At 49.5% G+C, this 21,474-nt stretch overlaps 1 protein-coding gene across 1 annotated transcript in view; it reads left to right on the top strand.

Moving 5' to 3' along the window:
* The first annotated feature begins 586 nt into the window (after positions 1-586).
* The window catches only part of LOC137628277 (dnaJ homolog subfamily C member 8), a 274,911-nt gene continuing 254,023 nt past the window's right edge, over positions 587-21,474 (top strand). The window contains exon 1 of the mRNA XM_068359443.1: positions 587-742. Coding sequence (XP_068215544.1) covers positions 659-742 — 84 coding nt within the window. The 5' untranslated portion in view covers positions 587-658. The remainder of the gene's footprint in view (positions 743-21,474) is intronic.

Raw genomic sequence — 21,474 nt, 5'->3', positions numbered from 1 at the left:
TTAGAATATGTAAGCGAAATGACAGTAAGTCGCTGCGTTAACTCTTTAACATTTCCAGTGTTGCATGTGATGTTTCTGTTATTTTTTAAGGAGAAGGACAGTTTGATTTGTAAGTTGAGTTGGAGATTAGAATAGGAAGAAGACAGTTTCAGAAACTAAAAGAAAGAAAGAAAAAAAAAAACGGGTTCCTTGGCGAGTCAACACCTTTTGCCATAAGATTAAAAGTTCCACTGCCTTTCAAGTTATGGGAATACTCACAATAAAAGAAGGTAAACAGGTTTCATAGAAAGTATCATAGATTTCTAGGCAATAGTTTATATAATGATCCTGGGAATAATGATAATAAAAAAAAGAACAAGATGGCAATCATCAGTTAAAAATAGCCGGGAGGACTAAACTTTGTTTGGTCATGTTATCGGATTAATTAATATCTTTAGTTTACTATGAATTTTCTTTGTAGTTGTTAATCATATATTTCATCTACTCTAGAATGGACAAAGGTCACTGAAGAGAAAGGAAAACTATCACATTTCTTCCCGTGACAGACGTAGGTGTACTAGAGTACCTGGAAAACAAAAGCGAAGAAGAAGCTTAAAGAAGAGTTACCAATGTTTGTTGTTTTAGTTGTCTGTAGCACTGGCAACGTTGTAGTATTACCATGGCGTCCCCAGGGTTTAAGCCTATTGGGTCTGAAAATAGTTCAACAAGAAGTGGAGACCATTTCGAAATATTCTACAAAGATGTTAGTACAGATGAGTATGGTTTGTAATCATTTACAAGTAATTAGGCTACTCTTATGAGAAAGGACGAGAAACCACAGAAGTTTATGGTATTTCTGATTTCAATGGTTTAAGCTGCTAATAAGTCCTTAATATAGCCATACCTAGGTTATCTGGGATGATTGAAGGTTATTAAGGTTATATTTACACCAAGTTTAGCGAACTTGAAACAACTTCAGTAGCAAGACGATAAAATGTTCATTTTCAAGTCTTGTAGCTTTTGTATTTTTAACCATAATATAGCAAGATTTTTGCTCACTGGTATTACTTTACCATTTCTATGATTCAAGATTCGACGACGTACAAGGAATAAGAACACAATTTCTTGGGTGAAAGGTTAAAGGTGTCTGCTTTCAGTTCAAGTTTCATCAAAATAGATGCTCACCAGAACGTCAGCCGGACAAGCCCAACCCCTCCCTGTGGTGCCCAACCACAGCAATGGCCTCCCCAGTAAACAGCTTAAACTCACGGTCCCGGGATGGGATTGATATGCTGCCATGCGAATGTTAGGAGGGCACATTACCAATGTACCAGCCAGGAGGGTTAGGTTATGTTAAGGTTGACATGGCCATTTGCCCATTATTTTAACAGAAAATAAACTGAAAAAGCATTGGACCATCTAAGAACAGGGCTATATTTTAGAAATCTAAGGTTTTTCCTTTGCCATCAGCTTTCTTCGCTTGCGGCAAAGTAAAACATCAAGCTCCTATGTACTGGGAAGTGGTACATGCTGAGCTACGCAAGCTAACCTCATTGATTATTATCTCTTAGATAATTAAGTTTTTATTTGCCGAGAAAATAAGTGTCATTTTTAAGAGTTTTTTTTTCTAATAGGATACAGTACACCTATTTTTTAGTAAAAAAGCTTTTTCCATAAGTAAATAGGATAAAATGGGCTCATATTTCCCTCGAAAATGACCTTTATTTCTGTTACAAACAAATTGTTAATAATATACTGTATATACCCTAATATATCCTACGGTAATGGGAGCCACCCAATGAGAACTGGGGGGGGTTTGGCTGGGGAAAATTTACTGGCGAATCAAAGATAATGGTAAAACTTATCTTCTTTTCTCTATATACAGGTACAGTATTACTCTCTCTGACGCATAATAAATTCACAAAAAAATAGCCAAGTTTCACGATAAGTATCACGGTACTCCTGGTATAGTGAATAGTTTTTTAAAAGCTCATTGTGTTATCCCTCATAGGTTAAAGTGTCCCAAGTGCTATTTTGGTAAGGATTTATTTGTGAATTTCTTTAACATAATGTAATGATAATGTGTGATTTACTTTTATTGTCGTTTGTGACCTGGGAAGGGGGTTTGGGGGCTTGGCCCCTCCTCCCTGGCTAGGTCTGGGACCTAGGAACTACTTGGTAAGGTTAGGTGAGTTTTTTAGGTTCTGTGGCCTTTTACAAATAAAGTTGAACAAATTGTGCTGTAACTACTTTAAAAGTTCCATTTGTGTACCAAGTTTTTTATTTGGTATGGAAAGCTTGTTGCTCCCACGTGTTGAACATGATACGCATCCTGTCCCCAACTTGAACCTCCCATGTCTCAAAAATGCCAGGCACTTGGTCAAGGTCGATGTTAAATTCTTCCAGGCTTTGGAGGGGTTTTGATCTCTTTTTTTCACATTGTATGATGAGAGACAGGTCCATTTTCTGGAAGGTTTTTGCAATTGCTGCACCTGACTTGCATGGGTTTGTAAAAGCTGCTTTTTCAATGTTAAACTTACCCGATAATCATGTAGCTGTCAACTCCGTTGCCAGCTACATGATTATCGGGTAAGTATATTAAAAAATTTATTTTACTAATAAAAATAACATTTTATACAGTTATTTTTATGGCAGAGGGAACAGGAAGATGCAGACTGTATTATGTCATTACTCGAATAGGTGCCATGAGGTTATGTAACTCGTGTTCGACAATGAGTGTGTTTTATCTCAAACTACTGTACATACTGCCAATTAGTTACACCATTTTTATTACAATATTTATTACATGAATATTTATCAAAAGAAATAAGCTGATATGCCTCCTCCATTTTGCTCTTGCCTTGGAAGTAAGTAATGGTTCTGACTGAGCGTGAGCTTGCAATGATGGTGGGTCTGAAAAAAAAGATTCATGGAAATGTGGTAGCATGTCAACATCTGGGAGAATAGAGAAATCCTCCTCAGTACTTTTGTGCAAAGAGGTTAACCTGGGGCCTACGCTAGTTGAGAAGCTGTCTAAAGGGCGGATAACATAATCATCATATGAATGGCTGTAGGGACAAGATTAAACATGAGAGAAAGAAATTTTGGTTAACCTTGACATATTGATATTGAATGATGTAATTTAAGTTTGTTCCGTAACCGAAATACAAACCACGCTATTTACATTGGGTTTACCTGCGCAGCTGAAATGGCGAGCCATTAGAATTTAACGAGGGTGTATTACCCCCGCGCTAGTTAGCGGGGGGGTAGGGGAGTGGTAGCCAGCTACCCCTCCCCCCCCCTCACACACAGATGAATGCTTACTTTCACTTTTGGCTCGGACTGTGACAGACGTCTCTGTCTTGGTCCTCTCTTGGCAGCCATTGTTTGTTTTGTCTTTACTTAATCGCTTACTTTTCTTTTACTCAATATATATGTAAACATGTTTTCATGTTTGTATATATATTTGAGTATAGAAATCAGTAAGTTTCCTTTTCAGATTTGTGTGTGTAGTGTACGATATCTACGTGGTGTCCTCGGCAGTTTGGCCACCACGGCGTATTTTATGGGTGGCGATCGAGTTTGACTTCGGTCTTTCTCTCTCTCTCTCTCTTGAGGTCGTTCACCCTTTTACTACGTGTTACTACGCCCTTGTAGGTTCCTTTCCGTGTGGGGGGGGGTTGCTACGCCGTACGTTTGTCTCAATTAGTTATGAATCTAATTGTAGTTATTTTTTTTTTCAGCTTGTAGAACGATTCCTTTCGGGGTTTTCGTTCTTTCTTTAGTGTTCATTCATTTTTAAATTACATAATTACATAGTTAGATAATTATAATTGTTATAATTCTGTTTTGGTTACAGCTCTCCTTCCGTGAGTGTAAGTGGTTGTGAGGGCACGTGCCTGTTGTGTAATTCTTGTTTCCTTTCCCTCGGGATTCCTCTTCGGAGCCTTCCCGGGGGAATGAATGTGTACTAATGATTTTTGTTTTATTTTTTACAGTTACCGATCTAGTTCGTTTCTGTAATATGGCAACGGTGTGAGCTGTCTTGTTGAGGCCTGGGGATTCGACTGTTGCTGCCTCCCCCCTTGTATTTTCGTCAGGGGCGTGTCTCCTTCTACTGGAAGTACTCCCGTGACGACGGACAGCTCTCCAGTTCATTTTAGAACTCTCAGGAGGCTTGCCTCCTTGGGCGGGTAACTTTCCTTCCGAGGGAAGTTTTTCCTGTCCAGGCTTGAGTTTTTCCCCTTTTGGGGGGTTCTTCTCTTGCCCTTTTTTCGTGCGACTATGCTCTTGGTGCTGAGCGGTCACACCTGCAGTTTCGCTCAAGGGGCTGGGCAACTGCAGGAGCTCCTCTTCGGAGGATTGCTCCTTTTAGGTCACTGGCTGACCAGTCTCTTCTACGAAGTGTTTCTCTTTCGTTCGCGAGAGAGTACACTTATAGAGACTCCTCTTCGGAGGATTCTTCTGCTGCTGTTGCTGTTGGCCTCCCTCGCCGTAAGGCCCACTGTCCGCCTTGTCGTAAGGGCCTCTCATCTCCCTATAAGGGTGCTAAGAGGTGCCTTTTTGAATCTCCGTTTGCAGCCTACAACTCCTTTTTCTTGATCTTCCGCCTTGGTGCAGATGGACAGCAGTCTGATCTCGTCTTCCGACGGGCAACGGTCTTCCGACGGACATCAGTCTCCCGGCGGACAGACAACGGTCTTCCGACGGACATCAGTCTCCCGACGGACAACGATCCCTTCGGGGCAAAGGGTTGCCTCCCACGGGGGTTCTTCCCTTGCGTGTCAGGGTTCCCCTGCGCGCCCTTCTGCTGTGTTCTCTCCTGCTCCTGCTCAGTGTTAGCACACAGGCGCTCTCCTGCTCATCAGCGCTCTCCTGTTCGTCAGCACTCTCATGATGATCATCCCTGCTGTTCCTGTTGGTTCCTGTTACGCGCCCTGTGCGCCCACGTTCGCCCTCGCGATCTAGAACTTCGGTTCAGGTCTGGGTCAAGGACTCTTCTTCTATGCGCAGGCTTCCACGCGTTGCCTTCTGCTCGTCAGCGATCATCAGCTCGCCAGCGATCACCTGTCTCTCGGCGATCTCCGGATCGCCCGCGTGTGTTACAGCCAGCACGCCAACGTTCTCCAACACTTCTGAAGGAACATGGTTTGCCAGCTACTAGCTCACCTGCGCATGCTGCTCGCCATCGCGCGATCGCCGACCTGCGGATGCTGCTCGCCATCGCGCGATCGCCCACCTGCGGATGCTGCTCGCCATCGCCCGATCGCCCACCAGCGGATGCTGCTCCCCATCGCGCGATCGCCCACCTGCGGATGCTGCTCGCCATCGCGCGACCGCCCATCTGCGGATGCTGCTCGCCATCGCGCAACCGCCCACCTGCGGATGCTGCTCGCCATCGCGCGACCGCCCACCTGCGCATGCTGATCGCCATCGCGCGACCGCCCACCTGCGCATGCTGATCGCCATCGCGCGACCGCCCACCTGCGCAGGCTGATCGCCATCGCGCGACCGCCCACCTGCGCATGCTGATCGCCATCGCGCGACCGCCCACCTGCGCATGCTGATCGCCATCGCGCGACCGCCCACCTGCGCATGCTGATCGCCATCGCGCGACCGCCCACCTGCGCATGCTGATCGCCATCGCGCGATCGCTCACCTGCGCATGCTGCTCGCCATCGCTCGCCAACGCGTCGACATGCCACAACGCGCCATTGCCAACCTGCGCGTTAGCGCTCACCAGCTCACCACCGATCGCCTGTTGATCCATATCGCCAGTGGTCTTCCTCGCCCACGCGGCAGCGCGTTTCCTCGCCATCGCGCTAACGCTTGCGTTCGCCGCCTCGGACTCGCGCTCATTCACCTGCCCACCCTCGCGACCGCTCGCCTGCGTGCCCGCGCGACCGCTCGCCTGCGTGCCCGCGCGACCGCTCGCCTGCGTGCCCGCGCGACCGCTCGCCTGCGTGCCCGCGCGACCGCTCGCCTGCGTGCCCGCGCGACCGCTCGCCTGCGTGCCCGCGCGACCGCTCGCCTGCGTGCCCGCGCGACCGCTCGCCTGCGTGCCCGCGCGACTGCGCGCCCGCGCGACTGCGCGCCCGCGCGACTGCGCGCCCGCTCGACCGCTCGCCCGCGCGACCGCTCGCCTGCGCGCCCACGTGCCTGCACATCTACGCTCATGGGCGTCCGCGCCCATGCTCTCCAATGTTCGCCCGCGCGCGAACCAACGGTATTCCATTGCGCGGACGGACGGTGTTCCGTCGCGCGGACGGGCGGTGTTCCGTCGCGCGGACGGGCGGTGTTCCGTCGCGCGGACGGGCGGTGTTCCGTCGCGCGGACGGGCGGTGTTCCGTCGCGCGGACGGGCGGTGTTCCGTCGCGCGGACGGGCGGTGTTCCGTCGCGCGGACGGGCGGTGTTCCGTCGCGCGGACCGACGGTGTTCCGTCGCTCGAACATACAGTGTTTCTTCGCACAAACGTCGGCTTAATTCTTGCAGTATCCATTGCTCGTCTATGGGTTATCGCTCGCCGACCACCAGCTCTCGCCCTTCCTACCACGCTCGCCCTCCTTCTGCGCTCCTTCGCTCACCTTCGTTTGCGTTCCTGCGTGACCGCGCATGGGCGCTTCTATGTTCGCCCACGCGCAAATCTTTGAATTACCATCGCGAGCTCCAGGGCGATTGCGACCACGATTCCCATTGGGGTTTTCGCAGCATGGCCAGCCTGGCGAGTTCTTCTGGAGCGTATTTCCAGAACACGGCCTCACCCCGTAAACGCAGAGCATGGCACTTGCAAGAATAGGAAGAAACTTCAGGGAGGTCTGAGCAACACTCCTCTTTCCAGAACCTGGGTTAGCCCTTCCCCGTCATTCCCTGGAAGGATTTTTGGCGGGGGGGCTTTCCGTTCGAGATTTCTCCATCGGACAAGGGGTGACTGCTTACCCCTTCCTTTGGGGGCTTACCAGGTCCTTTCCCTCCTCGGTTACGGCCCAAGGTTTGGTTCAAGGAAGCTACAGGAAGATCATGGGTACTTTCCTCCTCTCGAGCTCAGGCACCTTGGCCTTTCGTTGTTAAGTATCTAACTTGCGGACAAGCTCGATGTTGTACCATCTGGACGCGCTGACTGAGGGCTTCCTTCGGGTGTCTCATCTGTGGAGGTCGACGACCTCAGACACCCTTCCATCCTTGAGAAGAGTTTGTTTGTGCCCAAGGACAGAGACTTAGACAGCGGCTGTGCGGAGGAAATCGACTTCCGTTTTCACTCCTCCAAGGCGCTTTCTTCCAGACTCTGCAGGGCTCCAGCGCCCTTTTCTTTCAACCACGTCGGCCTAGTTATCGGCTACGACAACTGGGACAAGGTGTCCAATTGCAGTTTCCTCCTGTCAGGAACAGATGGCACGGGAGGCTCCCCCAGGGGGGGGCATAGTCCTAAAAGGAGCGGCAGAGTTCACTAACTCTAGGATTGCAGGTTTCTCGCTGGGAGGATGCTTAAGGTTACTCATCCGGATGACAGCTTCCCGATGCCCATTCCCGCACAATCTCTGTGATCAGCCAAGGATATTGCGCCTGCCGTCTCTGTCAGCGAATTCAGTGTCTCTGAACCTCTATGCCATAGCGTTGGCAAGAGTTGCCCGGTTGGGCAGAATGATCCATACCTTAGGCGAAGGTCCTCCATAGGATCATCGACGGCTTCACCCCCGGCCTCTTCAGTTGATCCTTTCTTGTAGGGAAGGATCTGAGAGGGGAGTACCGTAGTCGACCTCTCAGCCCTGATCATGTTTGTCGAACAAACTTCGGCCAGCGTAGAACAGCAGAATCGATCAGACTGGTAACGAGGCGACAGGACTCCTTAAACCCTGGTTTGGAAGGACGGGTACTTTCAGTTTCCATTCCATCCATCTTCCAGGGAGCTCGTGGAATTCAGCCTAGACTGCAAGTATTCCTGCTTATGATGCAGTGTGGCTCTCCCGCTGTGGCATAGCAGGTTTTTTTCCCCAGAGAACTCTCCCTGCTTTCCTCATGGCCGCTCAGGTGCAGGCTTCCGCCTCCTCTGCTTTTTGGAGGGCTGGTCAACTCCGGTAGGCTCGGGTTCTACCTTCTTCAGCGCCGGTACAAGCTTCCGGATGCTTACCATGAGTGTGGGTTCATGGTACTTTGCTTGGAGCCTTCTCTTCTTCTGCCTCAACATCTGGAGTATCTGGCCATGATATTGAGTCAACAGCCTTACCACGTTGGAAACCCCGCTTCTCGTCCATCCAGCGAGGTTAAGCAACGTCGGTTCTGGTCGGTACTTGGATGGGTGACCACCTGGGGACGCCAGATTCTGTTGCCACATCCTCCGAGCCTTCCTTTCAGTTGACTGTGGCAAGACTGAGGAGAGTCGCAGTACCTGTTCTCAGTCAAGCAGAGCTTTCAGCCCTACCTTGGAACGTTTCCTAGTTCTCCTTTCCTCATTGACCCGTCTATAGTCCGAACGGTCGCCTCAGGATAAGTTCCATGTGGGGCGGTCCAAGTTCCGGTGGTTTCAGGCAACGTTTAACCGGACTTCCTGGCCCCTATGGGACCAGCGGAACTATTAGACCTGCAATGGGTGTTGACCTATGGAACCTCTTGATGGTAGTGGATATTCTCGTCCTTTCCCCACATTCTTGATGCTGTTCCCGGACTCGTCAAAGGAAAGGGGGGGGGGGAGGGGCATGTTCCGGTCCAGGCCTATGGTCAAGACCTGAAGGATACCTCTCCATCATTCAGGCAGGCTTAGGGGCCATAGTCTGGCCCCTCTACAGATCTTACAGCTCCTGCCGAGTCGCCCCGTGCGCGTCGACTTCATGTTTCTGGCGTGTTCTAACCAGCAGGGGACGCTTTTTCACACCTTCACATCTTGCAGTAGAGATACCGGGATGATTGAGATTATCTCAATACCACCATCGGCTGTCTCATTCCAGGCAGAGGAATGTTCTCTCCGACTATCCGAGCAGAGCCTCGTAGAAAGAGCGTACCTGGGGGTCTTTGACCTTGAGTAACCAGCAAGTCCTGGTCTGGGGGACCTGATCGCGACAGCTTGGAACCTCAAGCTTCCGCTATTCTTCCCCCCCAGTCTCAGACCCCGAGACTCTGGCAAGATGTATTCCGGTGATGGTGGGACAACTTCGATGCCTGCGTCTTCCCTCCTTTTTGTCTGTGGACAATGGGTCTCAACAAGACCAGGTTGTCTGTCAACCTTTCAATGGGAGAGCTCCACTGGGACTATGCGCAGAACGGTTTCTGGACCCTCTGCTTCCCCTGACGGAACTCCCGGGAGAGCTTCTCCCGTGGCGCAGACTACTCAAACAACCACACTGCGACATCTCTCCCGAACCGGGGCGTCGCTTCGGCTTCATGCCTGGAGACACTACGCCTCCTCCTCAAGAAGAGACAACCCGCTACAGTCGCGTCATCTGTGATAGTCATCCGCAGGGGTCTTCCAGGCAAAGTGAAGAGTCTTCGGTGGTTGGTGCCGTGGGAGATATACCTCTTCCCTTGAGGCCTCTTCTCCAGCAATAACGGTCTTATTGCCTTTCGGCGGGAGGAAACTCCTTTCCGCTCTCGGCAATGAAGCCTGTCGCTCAGCCTTTCCCTGACCTTCAGGCTTAAAGGAATAACTTTTTCCTGCCCGCTGGATCTTTCCTCGCTCATGCGAAGCTACGATCGTCCCTGCCCTAGTCGGAGGAAGACCTCCAACTTGGAGCATGGCTCGGACTTTTAGTCCTTTAAGAGATCTTCTCAAGACCCTTTACGACAGTCCTCGGTTTGTATTCCGCCTTGGGTCTCCTGCTCACTCTGGCCACGGCCAGTGTGTAAGCAATCTTCTTGGTCTCGTACGACTCCGCCCTTTCTAAGGAAGGCAACATTCAGGTTCGCTCCTGAGTTGTTGGCTAGACTCAGAATCTGGGGGTCCCGGCCCTTCGGTCCAATTCCTTCAAGATTTCGAGTCTCCATTCTGTATCTGATGTCCCAAGACCTTCTCTTTCTTGCCAGTAAAGGAATCGAGAGGTTAACTTTGGGAACAGCTGCAGTTTGTCCTCAGTTGCAGCCGATTTGGGAGCACAAGGAGGACACGGGGGAGAGTCACCAGTATACCTCTTCAGCCCGGACTCAAGGACATTCATCTCGACCTGTCTCCAGACCCTCCCCCGTCACGTCGCCCTAAAGCACGATGTTGGATACATCGCAACGTCCTCGCCTTCGAGTAATACTACTCTGTGACGCAGGTGCTACAAGCTGGAGTCTGGAAGCGTCTAATGACCTTCGCAGCCCGCTTCCTGCAGGGCGTGACCCACAGGAGTCTCGATACGTTTTCTATCACTCTGTGGTGGCTACACAACAGCTGGTCTAACCTCAGGCTCCTTTTTGGACAGGTAGCAGAAGGTTGAGGGCATTGTTATCAGGTTTTAGTCTGCATGAACGAAAGAAGTATGTCTGGCCCTTATTTCTTTCTTCATCATCCCCTCTACGGGGAAGCAGCATCCTGGTCTCTGCATAGCTGACCTCGAACCTCTGCAGGTAAACCATGCTTCCTTGTGTTCCGAGTATTGAGTCAATACTGTCGCGTCCCCCATACCCTGACGAGGTGGTATTGGGAACGTCCTAACCCAGAGTTCCTTCTGGAACTCCAGGTCAACTGCCTAGGACGGGTCACACTTCTTCCTTCACACACAAGCTTACGTAGGCCACACGGTTCCTTGCGGAGCAAGGAACTTGTGAGGTGCAGGGACTCCTTTTCTCGAGTGCGACTCACTCGGATTCTGAGTCCCTGGGTAAAGCCAAAGCCAGTATGGCTGGGGACTTTCCACCCTACCTAATGGATAAGTCACCCAATGTAAATAGCGTGGTTTGTATTTCGGTTACGGAACAAATGACAAATTTGAAGATAATTTGTATTTTTCCTAACCATACAAACCTTAGCTATTTACACATATTTGCCCGCCAGCCCTGTCCCCCAAGACAAGTCCTACCTCTAAGTGAAAGTGAGCATTCATCTGTGTGGGGGGGGGAGGGGTAGCTAGCTACCACTCCCCTACCCCCCCGCTAACTAGCGCGGGGGTAATACACCCTCGTTAAATTCTAATGGCTCGCCATTTCAGCTGCGCTAAAAGGTAAACCCAATGTAAATAGCTAAGGTTTGTATGGTTAGGAAAAATACAAATTATCTTCGAATTTGTCATGTCAAAGATATTTAATTTCACGGCTAATATTTTTAAGTGGGATTATTTTTATCAGTAGAGAGAGAAAAAATTTGCCAACATATGGCTGTGCTTGTGTATCCAAAGGTGACGATTCTGACTGTTGGAATCGGTTTCCACTAAAGTTCTTCAAACAAGCATGCAAAGATTCCTGAGTGCAGCAACTAACGTCTGTTGTGCATTCCTAAAGGATATCATACAAATCACTCACAAGAGACAGAGCTAGCCTACATTTGGTCACATATATCCCCAATTGCAAATATTTCTCCTTAATTCCATATTTGATCCGTCACTACATACAAATCAACGGTATTTAGCCTATAGGGGTATTACTTTCGGCGAAGCTGAAAGACGAGCCATTAGAGTTTTAGTGAGGGTTAATCATCCGCCCGCTAGTTAGCGGGGTGGGGGGAGGGGTTTAGTAACTACCCTTCTCACTCATCACACATTTGCTTTTAGCTCGGGTGGAGATCGGTCATTACCGCTCTCCTGCTTAGCAATTATTGACTTGCCATTACTAATCTTTATTTTTGCTGCTGCTTTGAGTGTGTGTGCGTCTTCTTGCCATCGGCATGCGGACCTGAGGGCTGCTCTTGCGGGACTTTTATGTCTTCTGTGGATAATAATTCTTACTGGTTATGTCCCACTAGTAGAGGGTATAACACTTGTCCTGAATGCCAGAGGTGGTCTGCATCCCGGTGGGAAAGGTTTAGGCACCGACAGAAAAAGAAGGCTAAAAGGGATTCGTCGCCTTCAGGGTTTTCCTCGTAGAAGAAATCCAAAGGCCCCCCCCCCCCTCGACCTTCCTCTGTAGCTCCTGTTTGGCCGGTTTCCTCTGGGGAACCGTCGAGTAGTAGCACAGGCCGGTTAACACCAGGACAACCTCGGTTCTTGAGAGACAGTGCTGCTACCCCCAGCGAAGCGGCCCCAACTCTACCCCTAGGGGAGTCCTTACTCTTTTCTGATGTTTTTCAGTTGTGGCTGTCCCTGGGTTTGTCTAGCCCTCCTTTGAAGAAGGTGCTGTTGCAGCTCCTTCAGCTGGTTGATGAGAAGCATCGTTCTTCCTCCTCGGAGGTGGATCTGTTGGCTTTGTTTAGTGTGGACCTTTGCAACCCAGAGGAGTCATCCGGGACCCCTTCTGTTGATTCTGACCCGGCCTCTTCCTCCGTTGCTGCGGCCTTTGCTGAGGATTACGCTCTCCCCCTCGCCGATCATCCTTCGGGGTGGAGCAAAGTCTGTTGACGCGTGAAACTGGCGAATCTTGTGAATTCGCGAGCAAATTAACAATTTCTGCCAGCAATTCACGAGCAGATGTGCCAGAACCGTGAGCAAGTGCAGTACCAACACCTTCGCCTCGACCCTCGGCTTCTTCTACCTCCAGCTGAAGATTGACACCCTTGCCAGAGGGTTTCAAGGAGCCGCCTAATAGGTTCGCTAACGTGCCTATTAGTCCGGACCTTCCTTCTCGTCTGAAGGAACGTATTCCTTTGCCTGAGAGGTTGTCACCTCCGTTGACTGGAGCTCCTTCTAAAATTCCCCCCAAGGGACACTCCTAGTCTTCCTAGGGAAGTCCAGGACTTACCAAGAGGATCAAAATTTTCCCCATAGGTAAGTACTTTCATCACCACCCTGCTGAAGTCTCTGAATGTGGCTCCTCCACCGCCACAACCTCCGACTTTCCCAGTCAAGGCAACCCCGAGGATTCCCTTGGCACCTTCGTTGAGTTCGTCCATTGGCAGTCAATACCCTAGAAGGAGGTCAACGGCAGACAAGGTACGCAGATCACCTCCACCCCACTCGGCTGCTGAAGGTCCGAAAGCTTCTGACTCCACCTCACGCTGACATCATCTGCCCTAGGATGAGTTGGGACTTAGGTTTGCCCAGGGAGATAGCTATCCATCCCTTCAACTCTCAAGAGATTGAGGTAGGGCCCCCAGACCAACGTCCAGTTTCTTTACCTTCTCCAGAGGAGGATCCTTCAGCTCCTACTTCCAAATCTTTGTGAGCTGCCTTGAAAACCTTGCAGGTTCTCCTTCCTAAAACCGCGGAGGAACTTCCTGTGCGTAGGGAATGGAAGGACTCTTAAGACGAAACCCAAGAACGCTGCGGCAAGGGGAGCTTGAATGGCTGAGGCACAGAGACGGTCCCCTGTGGCCGGTCCATCTAGTGATACAGATGACGACTCTGGATGTGAGCCTGGAGGTGGACAATCCCTTAGACTCCAATGACGAGAATCTTTCAAAGGCGGCCAGTCCGAACTATCACTCTGAGCAATAGAGACGTGAGTCGGAACATACCTTTTGGTAGGTCCTCGCTTGCTTAAGGGCCATCAACAGGCTGTCTACACCTGGGTCCACCATCCAGGAGGGGAAGGATTTGGTTCTCGATAAAATATTCGAGACCCAGAAACCTTTCACGTCCTGAGCCACTTTGCTCTGGTCTAAGGGTTTGACTGCCGCCAAAAGGAAAGCTATCGCCTCTAGTTCCTTGAAGGCAGGTTCCTCCTCTCGGTCCCTTCCACTTCCTTTTGTTTTTTAAAGGAAGTATTACGAGATCGAAGGGGAACCTCACTCCACCATGTCCCTCGACCATTCAGTAGAGTCTCTAACGAAAGGTCTCCCGACTCAAACCCTCCCCTCTCTGAGGGCCTCCCTCTCAGTAGTTGAGCTCCTGAACATAGAGAGAGGCGCGAAGTACGCCATGCAGGCTACTTCATGGCTTGAACTATGGCTAGGATCCTTGGGTTTTATGGTCCGCTCCCATGATCTTTCGAAGGAGTCGGCCAGGAAGACTTTGGAGTCTTTCCTGTTGTCAGGTACCCGAACTCTCGATTTCTTGTCGCACCACATCGTCAACTTGTGGGCGAATGCCATACTCAAGGGTAGAGATACCGTCATCAGGAAATTATATAAGCAGGAAGGTGGAAGTCTCCCGGTTGAGGAACTCCACCCTGGAGGGTTCTTCTCTCTTCGTTCCAGAAGAGATAGAGGGGGCTGCTGAGAGGAAATCGTCGAACAATTCTCTCCTCCATAGGGGCATGACATCGAGGCTCTATGGTAGACCTTCCCAGTCTTCCCGGCCTCAGCAAGCACCTTCCTCTTCTCACCCGTCAACTTCTAGGTCCTCTGGACCTTTCGAAGGTGTCTAACTGGCCCTTTCCATCCAAAGGCCAGAAAGGGACCAAGTTATTCAGAGGATATAAGAGAGGAAAGGGAGGTGTCCAAGGTGGTCACTCCCATTAGGAATGGCATTCCTCCTCACCTACCACCTGAGGAAGGATGCCTACAGCTCCGCTGGCATAGGTGGCAGCTTTACGGGGCAGAACCTTGGATGGTCGAAGTGATCACCCTGGGGTATCGCGTCCCATTCGTTTAATCTCTCCCTCCTCTGACTCGGGATCCAGTGCATCTAAGCTTCTATGCGAAGGGATCCCCAAAGGAGCTGGCCCTCATGGCCGAAGTCCAGACCATGCTGCAGATGGGTGCTCTCCAAGAGGTTGTGGACTGGTCTCCAGGCTTCTACTGTCAAATTTTTTTGGTAAAAAAAGCGACGAGGCTGGAGACCAGTCATCTATCTCTCTCTCCGAACCAGTTTGTGCAACAGACTCAGTTCAGAATGTAGATGGCAGACACAGTCATTCAAGCAGTTCATCCAAGGGACTTCATGTGCACACTGGATCTGAAGGACCCTTACTTCCAGATCCCAATCCAGTTGTCTTCAAGGAAGTATCTAACATTCGCACACGAGGAAAAGACATATCAGTTCAAGGTTCTATGCTTTGATCTCGTAAGAGCTCCTCATTTATTCACCAGAGTGTTTGACCTAGTGTCATCTTGGGCTCACAGGAACTGCATCCGTCTTCTCAGATATCTGGATGACTGGCTGATCCTAGCAGACTCGGAGACGACCCCTCTTCGTTACCGAGACATGCTTCTCGAGTTTTGTCAGGATCTGGGGATCCTGATAAATCACGAGAAGTCATTACTGCAACCTTCTCAAAGACTGGTATACTTGGTATACCAGACGAAAGAGTACACAGACTGAAGGAAGTGGCCGCACCCATCCTCAGAAAAGAAGTTCTTCCGGCCTCTCGTTGGTTGAGTGTGTTAGGCCATCTAACCTCTCTCATCCGTCTTGTTACAAATGGCTGCCTCAGGATGAAATCCCTGCCATGGCAGCTGAAGTCCGTGTGGAACCAACACTCCGACCCACCGGACACCCGAGTTCCCATAACTCAGATTCAAGTGACGGATTTGAATTAGTGGATGGCAGACAAAATCCTTTGATGGGGCCAGAATCTTGTCGTTCCAGAAGAGTGGGGGCTCACCTGCTGCACCATACGATCTCCGGCTTTGGTCAGAGTCAGAAGGGTACCAGCACGTAAATCTTCTAGAGATGAGAGCAGCCTACCTAGCTATTTATCAGTTCCAACAGTTGCTGGCAGGTCACTCTGTGGTGTTGATGAGCGACAACACAGTAGTGGCTTACATAAACAAACTGGGCAGTACCTTTTCACAGCCTCTATGCCATCTTGCAGTAAAGATCCTCAAATGGTCAGAAGATCATTCGGTGTCCCTATCAGCTCGCTTCATTCCTGGCAAGAGGAATGTGCTTGCGGACAATCTGAGCAAGATGCATTTCAACAATGGTGGAACAACATCGACGTGTATGCCCTTCCCCGTTTTGTCCGGTGAGAAGACTGCTCAACAAGACCAGAACATCCAAAGATCTAATGATGACCCTTGTAGCTCTGCTATGGCATCAAGCAGAGTGGTTTCCAGACCTCAAACAACCACACATGAATATCTTTCATAAGACCGTGCAATCACTTTGACTTCACGCGTGGAGACTATCCAGCGTCTCCTCTCTCAGAAGGGCTTTTCACAATAAGTTACGGAGAGAATGCCCGGTTACTTGCATAGGTCCTCAGCCTTGGTCTACCAGGCAAAATGTTGGGTATTCTATGGTTGGTGTCGTTAAAGGAATATCTCTCCTCTCTGACTCTAGTCAACCTCTGCCCGCTGTTCCATAGATCGGAAGGCAAACAACACACTCCTCGCTACTCACCGTTCACCATCATGCCAATACACTAAAGTGATAGGCAGGCAATCGACAACCCCCATCAGTGGGTTGTCGACAGGTGACTACTCGCGAGAACTCCAGCTGCACAGTAGCCATGATATCCAGCCCTTGACTATTGGTTAACATTCTCCAAAATGAAGCTGTTCTAAGTAGTAGCATCACCCCCGTCTTGGCGCAAGGTAAGGTCAAGCGATGTCTTAGTTAAGGCTGAATTCTCTCCCAGGGAAGAATCCTTACACAGGGTATCGTATACCATTCGCTCATCTTTTCCTCCACAAGTCAAGACCCTAGCGTCAACAAACTCCCCTGCGAAAGCATCTGCAAGCAGCTGGCCTTTTGGACCGATGTCCACACCATGTTATAGAATTTCGGACAAGTAGTAAGACCATAGACTTCATATGCACGCTGAACCTTAAGGATGCATTCTTCCAGGTTCCAAACCATCCATCTTCAAGGAAGTATTGGAGATTCAGCCTAGACAACAAGAAATACCAGTTCAGGAGCAGACGGACCTCAAGGGATGGGTGGCAGACGAGAATCAACGGAGAGTTGTAAACCTTCTCATCCTTCCCCTGGACTTGATGCTGTGCTTAGACACGGCAAAAGAAGGGACGGGGCACCATTGTGCGGCACCACACGACCTCACGCCTCTGGCCATAGCCCGAAAAGTACTTTCACTTAAATTTCATAAGAGATCTAGACCAACTTTCCGGTCCTTCAACAGTCCTATCAGTCCATGACGGGCCACTTAGTGGTGTGATGAGCGACAACACCACAGTAGTGGCTCACATCAACAAGCAAGGAGGAACTTGCTCGTAGCCGCTATCCCATCTAGCAGTATAAATACTGAGATGTGCCGAAGTACGCTCGTTACCGCTATCAGCCCGCTTCATTCCAGACTAGAGGAATGTGCTTGCCAACAATCTGAGCAGAGCATCTCTGATAATGTGTACAGAATAGTTTTTGGATTACCTTGTAGCCTACAAAGTCCTTACTTTATGGGGTTCTCCAACCGTTGATCTGTTTGTAACTCCATTGAAATTCAGGCTTCCACTGCTCCCCAGTCCTAGACATCCAAGGCTCTCTGGCAAGATGCATGCTGACAATGGTGGGAACAACAACAACGTTTACATCTTGTCCCTGTTTTGTCTGATGAGAAGGGTACTTAATAAGGCTGTAACATTGGTCAGCCTTTCAAGGTCCCTCATAGCTCCGTTATGGTATCTTGTGGAATGGTTTCCAAGCCTTCTGTAGCTTCTAACAGAGCCTCCAGGAGAACCCTTTCCTCGTCACGATCTATTCAGACAATTGCCCTTCGACATCTATCACAGGCTAAAGCTTTGCTATGACTGCACACCTGGAGACCATCTAGCACCTCCTCACTCAGAGAGGTTTTTCGCAAGAAGTTGCGAAGAAGAGGTCTGGATATCTGAGGAAATCCTCAGCAACAGTCTACCAGGCAAAGTAGAACGTCTTCTGCGGTTGGTGTCATGGAAAAGCGTATCTCTCCACCTGATGCCACTATCCCAGTTATAGCGGAATCCTAGAGTATTTGCAGGAGAAAAGACCCCTTCCAGTTTCGGCAGGTGGAGACGATCACTCGACCCTGAGCCTCACCTTCAAAACTGAAAGGAAGGGACACCCCTCATCGTTAGATCTTTCCCAGGTCATGTGGACTTACGAACTTGCCTTTCCTCAGTTGGAATTGAGACCTCCCCCTCAGAATATGGTTCGAGTTCACCTGGCTTAGAAGACAGTGTTCCTACTCGCTTTGCCAAACGGGTCATTGAACTTCATGGTCTCTCATTTGACATTGCCCATTCAAGGAAAAGGGTGAGAGGCAAAGTTCAGTTTTACGAATAGAACTTACCTGGCAGTTATATATATATACAGTGAACCCTCGTTTATCGCGGTAGATAGGTTCCAGACCCGGCCGCGATAGGTGAAATTCCGCGAAGTAGTGACATCATATTTACCTATTTATTTAACATGTATATTCGGACTTTTAAAACCTTCCCTTGTACGTAGTACTGTTAACAAACTACCCTTTAATGTACAGAACACTTAATGCATGTACTACAGCACCCTAAACTAAAACAGGCACAAATATTAAAGGCGATTTTATATCATGCGTTTCCTAAACACCTAAAAAGCACGATAAAAAATGGCAACCAATGTTTTGTTTACGTTCATCTCTGATCATAATGAAGAAACAAACTCATTTAGTGTACACATACACGTATAGGTTAGTTTTTGCATCGATTATATTGATTATACAGTATGTTGATTTTTTTATTACCAATGTTTTACTTTATTTTTCTTAGGACTTCCAAATGAAATTTTTTTCTTTATGACGCCGCCTGAAACGACGGCGTCATAAAGTACTGTACGCTCAGTAAACAACCACGCTCAGAACAAACAAGGCATTTAACGCGCATGATGATAGTGATAAATAATGATACAGTACAGTATTTACAGTAAAAGCATTTACAAAATATGTTACCTTACAAATATAATTTACCGTATCTATATAAAATCATACAGTACTGTACAGTACATATTGTACGTAGCAAAGCAGGAAAACAATTTACGAGAGAGAGAGAGAGAGAGAGATTGTTTTACGTACGTACTGTAAATGTAAATTTTAAACAAAAAAAATCAATTTACGAGAGAGAGAGAGAGAGAGAGAGAGAGAGAGAGAGAGAGAGAGAGAGAGAGAGAGAGAGAGATTGTTTTACGTACGTAAATGTAAATTTTTTCCGTAACCGAAATACAAACCAAGCTATTTACAAATGGTTACCTTTTAGCGTAGCTGAAATGGCGAGCCATTAGAATTTAACGAGGGTGTATTACCCCCGCGTTAGTTAGCGGGGGGTGGGGGGGTAGGGGAGTGGTAGCTAGCTACCCCTCCTCCCCCTCACACACAGGTGAATACCCACTTTCACTTTTGGCTCGGACTGTGACAGACGTCTCTGTCTTGGTCCTCTCTTGGCAGCCATTGTTTGTTTTGTCTTTACTTAATCGCTTACTTTTCATTTACTCAATATATATGTAAACATGTTTTCATGTTTGTATATATATTTGAGTATAGAAATAAGTAAGTTTCCTTTTCAGATTTGTGTGTGTAGTGTACGATATCTACGTGGAGGCCTCGGCAGTTAGGCCACCACGGCGTAATTTTATGGGTGGCGATCGAGTTTGACTTAATGTCTTTCTCTCTCTCTTGAGGTCGTTCACCCTTTTACTACGTGTTACTACGCCCTTGTAGCTTCCTTTCCGTGTGGGGGGGTTGCTACGCCGTACGTTTGTCTCAATTAGTTATGAATCTAATTGTAGTTGTTTTTTGTTTTTCAGCTTGTAGAATGATTCCTTTCGGGGTTGTCGTTCTTTCTTTAGTGTTCATTCATTTTTAAATTACATAATTACATAGTTACATAATTATAATTGTTATAATTCTGTTTTGGTTACAGCTCTCCTTCCGCGAGTGTAAGTGGTTGTGAAGGCACGTGCCTGTTGTGTAATTTTTGTTCCTTTCCCTCGGGATTCCTCTTCGGAGCCTTCCCGTGTACTAATATTATTTGTTTTATTTTTTTACAGTTACCGATCTAGTTCGTTTCTGTAATATGGCAACGGTGTGAGCTGTCTGGTTAAGTCCTGGGGATTCGGCTGTTGCTGCCTCCCCCCTTGTATTTTCGTCAGGGGCGTGTCTCCTTCTACTGGAAGTACTCCCGTGACGACGGACAGCTCTCCAGTTCATTTTAGAACTCTCAGGAGGCTTGCCTCCTTGGGCGGGTAACTTTCCTTCCGAGGGAAGTTTTTCCTGTCCAGGCTTGAGTTTTTCCCCTTTTGGGGGGTTCTTCTCTTGCCTTTTTTTCGTGCTACTATGCTCTTGGTGCTGAGCGGTCGCACCTGCAGTTTCGCTCAAGGGGCTGGGCAACTGCAGGAGCTCCTCTTCGGAGGATTGCTCCTTTTAGGTCACTGGCTGACCAGTCTCTTCCACGAAGTGTTTCTCTTTCGTTTGCGAGAGAGTACACTCATAGAGACTCCTCTTCGGAGGTTTCTTCTGTTGCTGTTGGCCTCCCTCGCCGTAAGGCCCACCGTCCGCCTCGTCGTAAGGGCCTCTCATCTCCCTATAAGGGTGCTTGAGGCGCCTTTTTGGATCTCCGTTTGCAGCCTACAACTCCTTTTTCTCGATCTTCCGCCTTGGTGCAGATGGACAGCAGTCTGATCTCGTCTTCCGACGGGCAACGGTCTTCCCGACGGACAGCGGTCTTCCGACGGACATCAGTCTCCCGGCGGACAACGATCCCTTCTGGGCAAAGGGTTGCCCCCACGGGGGTTCTTCCCTTGCGTGTCAGGGTTTCCCTGCGCGCCCTTCTGCTGTGTTCTCTCCTGCTCCTGCTCAGTGTTAGCACACAGGCGCTCTTCTGCTCATCAGCGCTCTCCTGTTCGTCAGCGCTTTCAAGATGATCATCCCTGCGGTTCCTGTTACGCGCCCTGTGCGCCCACGTTCGCCCTCGCGATCTAGAACTTCGGTTCAGGTCGGGGTCAAGGACTCTTCTTCTTTGCGCAGGCTTCCACGCGTAGCCTTCTGCTCATCAGCGATCATCAGCTCGCCAGCGATCATCAGCTCGCCAGCGATCACCTGTCTCTCAGCGATCTCCGGATCGCCCGCGTGTGTTACAGCCGGCACGCCAACGTTCTCCAACACTTCTGAAGGAACATGGTTCGCCAGCTACTAGCTCACCTGCGCATGCTGATCGCCATCGCGCGACCCTCAACTGCGGATGCTGATCGCCATCGCGCGACCCTCAACTGCGGATGCTGATCGCCATCGCGCGACCCTCAACTGCGGATGCTGATCGCCATCGCGCGACCCTCAACTGCGGATGCTGATCGCCATCGCGCGACCCTCAACTGCGGATGCTGATCGCCATCGCGCGACCCTCAACTGCGGATGCTGATCGCCATCGCGCGACCCTCAACTGCGGATGCTGCTCGCCATCGCGCGACCCTCAACTGCGGATGCTGATCGCCATCGCGCGACCGCACACCTGCGGATGCTGATCACCATCGCTCGACCCTGCGCATGCTGATCACCATCGCGCGACCCTCAACTGCGTATGCTGTTCGCCATCGCGCGATCGCCCACCTGCAGATGCTGCTCGCCATCGCGCGACCGCCGACCTGCGCATG

This window comes from Palaemon carinicauda, chromosome 2, assembly GCF_036898095.1.
Source record: "Palaemon carinicauda isolate YSFRI2023 chromosome 2, ASM3689809v2, whole genome shotgun sequence".
Taxonomy (NCBI): Eukaryota; Metazoa; Arthropoda; class Malacostraca; order Decapoda; family Palaemonidae; genus Palaemon; species Palaemon carinicauda.
Note: the sequence above shows the minus strand (reverse complement) of the source record. Positions and strands in the feature narration are given on the sequence as shown.